Here is a 7740-nt window from a genome sequence, read left to right on the forward strand (position 1 = left end):
AATTTGTTATTACATCATGATAATAATATCATAATGTTATTATGATTAATGTCTTCATATAGTTCCACCAATTAGTTATGACATATTATTCCGAAACTATGATCTTTGTCCTAACAATCTTTTTCTTAGGTCGAAATCTACTTTCTAACTTGATACAACATATAACGAATCATCACAAATTATCTACATCACAAAAATTTTATATTTTAATTATTTCAATTTAGTTTTCTTAGTCTTCTAAACTTGAATTATAGAAAATATTATATTAAATTTTTGCATGCACATGTCTATTTTTTATATAAAAAAACACATTTAATATAATACAAGAAACTAAGCTAGCACCCATAAATCATTCATAAAAAAATTAAGAAAAAAAACCAATACATGATAAACATGAAAAATAAAATAAAAATAATTCCATTTTTAATCGGTTAGTATGTATTTTTCATGCATATCGTTGTTTTATTCTTCTTCTTTATTATCTGCCAATTTGATTTGACCTTTTACCATCCTTCGGTTGGGTTGGACCACCCACATTATCTACGTTTTTTTTCCTTTTATTTATTTTTCATATGTACCTAATTTCGTGTATAAATATCTTTATTATTATTTTTAAAAAAAAAATAGATAATTATATTTATAATATTATTACTTATTCGCTCTTTAAAATGGATCAGAGTAATTCAAAAATATTTTTTCTATTTAAATGAATTCCAACTAATCTAAATTAAAGATTCTTCAGTGCTTGGGTTAGAATTCGGGCTTGGCCCAACAATTGTCGGCCCATTAAAATGTCGCACTATTCTTTTTTAATAATCATTCGTGGTATAATTATGAATATTTTAAAAGAATGATGATTTAATTAAATGGTGGAATGATCCTGATTTAATGAGGAGTTATTGAATGAACAACTGATCATCATCAATATGTTAATTATCAATTATTAATTAATGTTGCAATTAAGAAGATTTTGGATTGTTTCAATTTTTTTTCATATTAGATTTAGAAGGCAATAATATGCTTCTTCTTTTACTTGTCTTTTGGATTGTTTTTGTCCCCATTTTCATCTTCTAGGGCGTTAGCGAACTAGCTAACTCACTGATATGTCTTTTAGGTAATTGTTTCCGATATGGATTGACAATACTATAATGTTATTGGAGGTAAGGTTAACAAGAGAGTTAGATGTTCTTTTGAAGACAATATTGTGATTATAATTATCGATAATTGTCTTTCAAAACATAATAACTTTTGCTTAAAATCACAAGGGTTCTGCGTACTAAATAGCTGGTAGAGAATGAGTCATACGTATTTAGTGTTATCTGTAAGTACTTCATATTAGTTTTGATATTGATTAGTCGAATTAAGTTAAATTATGTATATTTGATGTCTTATATTCGAGTGTGTAGGGTCTTAGGAATACAAGAAGTTAAGCGAAAAGATGTAATGAGCAAGAAAGATGACACGAGAAGGGAGTCAACGAGCTCAGTGCATCTGAAGGACGATGAGCTATAGAAGAGAACACCGGTGGAACGAAAGGGATGAGTGAAGCTCATCCAAGAGATGAGAAGCCGGAAGAAAATCTACTCGAGGAGAAGATCGAAGTTAGGTTCGGGTGAACTCAACTCCGGATAACCGAAACATCATCCAAGCCAATGAAATCCAAAGATGATCAACTCAGAAATTGACAATTCAAGGTGCATGCCTCCAATTGACTAGAGATGCCCTAAAGACTTGAAGTCTCGAGGTGCCTTAGTTGACTTGAGGCACCCTCAGATGCTGAGAGAAGTCGTCACGGATGAGACTTGAGGCGCCTTCGATGCCCAAGGCACCTCAAATGAATTTGGAACCGTTGCCGCAAAGATAAGCAACGTAGTCCATGTCAGCCAAACTGAGGTGCCTCCAATTGAACTTAGGCACCTCCGTTAGAACTTAGGTGTCTCCCATGAGCCGAGGTGCCTCCGTTCAAATAGATCACCTGAAAATTGACAAATTCATCCCTTTGGAGGCATCCTCAGTCAACTGATGCACCCCGAATTATCACGTCAATAAAACGGATATCTTGACTAGTAAACTATAAATAGTGATCACTGTAAACTTTCAACCGCTATAAGAGGTTTCTCCTCCTCCAACTTCTGTTGAAGGGATTTTCTTAATGAATTTTTCACAATCCTAGATTACTATGTAGATTGTAACTAAGTAAATCCTTTGGCCCCTATTTTTTTTATGTAATTTCTTTATAATTAATTAGTATATCCTTACTAAAAGTAAGTTAATAAGAAAAATTATAATTCTAAATTATAAGTTATTCATCCTCTTTAATCGGTTCATCAATCCTAACACTATCTTAATTTCGATCGCGCCAATTGACTTAGTTTGAAGTCCTAACTCATCATTCCTTTCGACGGTTTGGTTGCTCAACGATTGAAATTGCTATCGTGTTGGTATTCTAGGTTAGTCGAACGAGCTTGCGAAGTAGCCACATGGGTCATCAATTGACCCTCTTGGGTCGTGCCTCATTTTCATAGGAGCCCTTATAATTTTGCATATTATTTTTTTTTATGAAAAATTTAAAAAAATAAGGACCAAAATGAAATTACTCTGGTATATATTGAACAATGAACTAAAACTTAAGAGTGTTAAAAGCAATGAATCATATGAAAGAAAGATAGATAGCATTGGATGATATTAAACAAAGCAATCGGTTATCGTGAGAAGAAATTAAAAAATTATCCGGTGGCGATCGTCGGCTCCGACGGCTGCAACGGCACAGCAAAGAATGCGACGACGAAGGTGGCGGTGACGAGGAGAGCCTAATAATGAAGCTTGGCCATTGTGTGGCCGGAGATTCAAGTTGCTCTGTTTCTCTGCTCTGCTCTGTTTGTGTATGCAGCGATGGCATTAATCAACGGTGTCCAACTACCAAGTTTTACGTTTACTTGGAAAGAAAGAGGGAGAGAATCTACTTGCATTGAAATTTTGCATTTAAAAGTGTTTATGATGAAAAACAAGTTTGTTAGGATAAAATTTATTACATTCTAATACTTAAAAAAAAACAAAAACACCAAACAACGAATACCCTTTTCACTATATTTTATCGGTTACTTGAACTAAATAGACTAAACAACTACACGATCAGATATCCACTATTAAATCATAGCCAAATGCACAAGGCGGTCGCAAAATCATGAGTAGACGAGCATGATCATGAAATCACAATCAAGTGGGTATAATTTTGTGACCGCTTAACTAGTACAATGTATACTTAATCTGTTAAAAATTATTTATATTGTAGTAAATACGATTTCATAACTGATACAGTGCAAATTCAACTTGCTCACTTAACACTTATGTTGTAACAACTATAAAACTGTAACTACTACACATATTATAATAATTACAATTTCATAACTACTATAATACACCGATTCAGAAAATAGATAAAAAATCTATATGAGAGATAATAATAAAAATAATATGAACAGCAAGAGAGTACATTTAATTAGAAGAGACTCCGATTAAAAAATTAAAGGCATCCACAATACTTATTTTTTTAATCTTTTTATTTCTCTTTTTCCTCTATGTCATCATAAATTAAGATGCTAAGTTAGAGTTTTCAAACTTAGGGTGCGTTTGATTTATTTGTATTTTTATTTTGTTTTCTAGAAAATCATATTTTTTTCATTTTTTAGAAAATAATTTTTCTGTATTTTTTGTTTTCTTAAAGAATGCTATCTCTTTTTCTTAAAAATGAACATAAAAATACAAACAAAATATATATATATATATTATTTTCTCAACAATAAAAATAAGAAATACATAAAAAAAAAATATAAACTAAACGTCCTCTTAGCTTCTTCGTCTCTTTCTTCAATTTTAGTAAGGGCCACATGAAAGGCTAACAAACTTTCTCATTGTTGGAGACTTCCTAAGTGACGTGTCTTTGAAGATTTGCAAAAATAATAATAATATGTATTTTTTTTTTTACAGTACTAAGAGCATCCATAATGCTCTAACGTTATAACACCTATCGCCTCATCAAAAAGCATGGTCCCACTGTCACATACTCGTTATAACAATATCATTCTTTCACCCACAACCCTTTTAACATTAATACTCATTATTCATGGGTCCCACTATCCACTCACTCATTTTAACATTATAGCATATTAAATAAATATGTTTTATATATGTTTTAAAATATTTAAATTATTATTATTATTTTAAATAATAATCTTACGTTTGTTCAAAAAATAAACGTTTAATAATCTTATTTTATTATTAATTATAATAAAATATTTAAATTATTATTATTATTTTTCAAAAATAATATTAATTTTTAAAATATATTTATTAAATAAAATAGATGTTTGTGAGAAAACGAAATTACAATGTTAGGAAAATGAAATTATAAAGTTAGGAAAACGAAATTACAACTGAACACCTAAAATTATAAAGTTGGGAAAACGAAATTATAACTTAACACCTAAAATTATAAAGTTGGGAAAACAATTACACCTAAAATTACAAAGTTGGGAAAATAAAATTTATTTTAAATATTAATTCACGGATTGTTGTTGTATTGCCCCCAGATGTGCTCAATTAAGTCGGCGCGAAGTTGGTGATGAACTTGAGTGTCACGTAGCTCAGAATTTGTTCGAAGATAATCCTGAAATCCTCGGTTTGAGCCATGGATAGGTTGTGCGGGTTCGTCACCTTCTTCGTTGTACCAATTTGTCACGTGACCTCCCTTATCCTCAACAATCATATTATGCAAAATAATACATGCTAACATGATTTGTTTTAACTTTTTCCTATACCGATACCGAGCTGGACCTCTGACAATCTCCCATCGAGATTGGAGCACCCCAAATGCCCGTTCAACATCTTTTCTTGCAGAGTCCTGTCTTTCCTTAAACAACTTCCTCTTGGGATCCTCCGGACAAGGAAAAGCCTTAACAAAAGTAGCCCACTCGGGATATATTTCATCTGTTAGATAATAGCCCTTCGTATATGCAGTGTCGTTCACCGTGAAATTAATCTCCGGCATATTTCCTTGCAAGACGTCGTTGAATATGGGAGATTCATATAACACATTAATATCGTTACGTGAACCGGCGACCCCAAAAAATGCATACCATATCCACAAGTCATGAGACGCGACTGCTTCAAGTATGATTGTTGGTGACCCATGTCCCCTTGTAAATTGACCTTTCCAAACAACTGGACAATTTTTCCATTTCCAGTGCATACAATCAAGGCTACCTAACATGCCAGGAAAGCCATGTCTCTCATCATGCATTTGCAGAAGACGTTGAACATCATCAACATTTGCCCTTCTCAAGTACCTATCACCAAATATTTCAACAACGTATTCGCAGAACTTGAAAAGGCACCTGATGGTAGTTGATTCACTCATACGTAGGTACTCGTCAAGATGATCGGCGGGGACTCCGTAAGCCAGTTGGCGAATCGCAACGGTGCATTTTTGTAGTGGTGATAACCCTTTTCTTCGTACAGCATCGTCCCTTTGTTGAAAAAATGTTGAATGATTCTCTAATGCATTCACTATGCGGAGGAATAACTCTCTTCGCATTCGAAATCGTCTTCGAAATATTTCATCGTGATACACCGGGGTTATAGAAAAATAATCATTGACGAGTCTCTCATGTCCAGCTTCACAATTTCTTTGGACGAACCTTCTTCTGCGCATGTCCCTCCTATGATATGCTTCCATAAGTTGTTGGTGTTGTTGAAGAACCAATAGCATCAATTCTTCACCCGGATCATAAACTTGCTCATCGATTTCAACATGGACTTCGTCTTCGTTTGTCGAGCTGGAACTTGAGCTAGAGTTGCCTGTAGAATGAGACATTTTTGGAGGAAACACGTTTTAGTATATGTGTTTGAGAAATGGTATGATGATATATATATATATTGTTTTTCTCATACAACGGCTAGTTTGCAATGACTAGTATGCAACGTCGCGTTGCAACGGCTAATTTGCAACGGTAAATTTCCAACAGCTAGTTGTAACGCCTAGTTTGCAACGGCTAGTTTCCAACGGCTAGTTGTAACGCCTAGTTTGCAACGGCTAGTTGTAACAGCTAGTTTGCAACGACTAGTTGTAACAACTAGTTTATAACGACTTATTTATAACGACTATTTTACAAAATTATAATAATTAAAAATCACATTAATCAAAATGAGAAATACAATAATTAAAAATTACAATCACTCGAAAATATAATAATACTAGAAAATGAACGTTAAGTAAACAATTTAGATATTCCATCTTGACCTAATATCCTTGCACAGATATTCATGTATGATAAGCTCCTCCTTTGTCATCTGCGAGGTGTCTTTGTTCAATATTTCGTACTCCTTCAACTTCAAGCGACGATTCTTAGCTTCAGATTTGGACAATGCAGCTTTTGCCTTAATCTCCTCTACTTCGAGTTGTTTTTGTTTCAAATCGACTTCGGACTTCTTCACGCTTGTGTACTCAGTGAACTTTGTGATAATATTGTTATAGTTTACTGTCAGATCCTCCATGGTAGATTTTATTTTGTCTTTTCCCTTTCTTTTTGCTGCCTTTTGCCCCATTGGACGAGTATCTTCATAATCCAGGTACTCACCTCTTGGTTGGAGGAGGTGTTGCTTGCTCCCGACTCTGAGGTCCTCGTCTTCTTTGTGGCCACAAAGTGATCAGCGGACTGTGGAGTAAACATTGGACGGTCTTTGACAATTCTCCACACATGTTCGAGATTGAATGCAACACCATTGTTTTCGGATAGATATTTTTCATACGCAAACCTCAATATATCTTCATCACTATGACCACTTCGATATGAACTATAAATACTATTGTAATTTGCGTTGAATCGATATACCTTCTTTTGGATTATATTGTGTCAATGTGACCGTATAACATTTGTACTTCTGGTGTTTGAACCTAGGGGAAGATTCTCATTGTAGTAGCTTGCAACCCGTCCCCAAAAAGCATCCGCCTTTTGATCATTGCCGATTATTGGATCATCACTGATAGTGACAAAACTTCTCGCTAAGACCTCGTCTTCAACCTTTGTCCAACTTGAACGTTTTCTTGTACCCTCAGCATTTGAAATCGTCTTTTCTAAATTGACCACCTCAATTGGGGATTCACGGTCGGAAAGTTGAGTCTCCGGGACAAATGTCAGAGTTGCAGGTTCATTAGACATCTAAAGAGTGAAAGACATACCAGTTGTGTGCGGGGTACCATATCCATGAACAACCGACGGCGTGAAATATGGATGGTTCATGTTTTGTCAATATTCAGCTGGAAGCGGTTGATATGGACCTCGAGAGACATAATTCAGATGATTCATAGAAGGAGTGAAAGACATACCAGTTGTGTGCGGGGTACCATATCCATGAACAACTGACGACGTGAAATATGGATGGCTCATGTTTTGCCAATATTCAGCTGGAAGCGGTTGATATGGACCTCGAGAGGCATAATTCAGATGATTCATAGAATTTCCAAAACCTTGGACATTTTGAAGATTTTGTGGAGGTCAGAAATGACATATTGGGAAATGGATGTGGGTATTGATAATTTAGTGGAATTTGTGGATTTTGGGAAGATGAATATTCTTGCGACATGTTTGTATAATTCAAGAAATTTGTAAAAAATGCCCTATTATTTTCATCCATTTCGGATAGAAAATAAGATGGTATGAACTTGAAAAAAATAGATAGGGA

At 34.1% G+C, this 7740-nt stretch overlaps 1 protein-coding gene across 1 annotated transcript; it reads right to left on the bottom strand.

Moving 5' to 3' along the window:
- Positions 1 to 4561: 4561 nt before the first annotated feature.
- On the bottom strand, positions 4562 to 5593 carry LOC121999767 (protein ALP1-like). Its single transcript, XM_042554406.1, has one exon. It carries the CDS (start codon positions 5591 to 5593, stop codon positions 4562 to 4564), a length of 1032 nt encoding a protein of 343 aa, XP_042410340.1.
- Between the last annotated feature and the right edge of the window lie 2147 nt (positions 5594 to 7740).

Source organism: Zingiber officinale, chromosome 7A (assembly GCF_018446385.1).
Source record: "Zingiber officinale cultivar Zhangliang chromosome 7A, Zo_v1.1, whole genome shotgun sequence".
Classification (NCBI taxonomy): domain Eukaryota; kingdom Viridiplantae; phylum Streptophyta; class Magnoliopsida; order Zingiberales; family Zingiberaceae; genus Zingiber; species Zingiber officinale.

What these genes read in the sequence shown, in the direction of transcription:
- LOC121999767 (XM_042554406.1), bottom strand. Translation starts at nt 5,593, where the DNA reads ATGCGAAGAGAGTTATTCCTCCGCATAGTGAATGCATTAGAGAATCAT.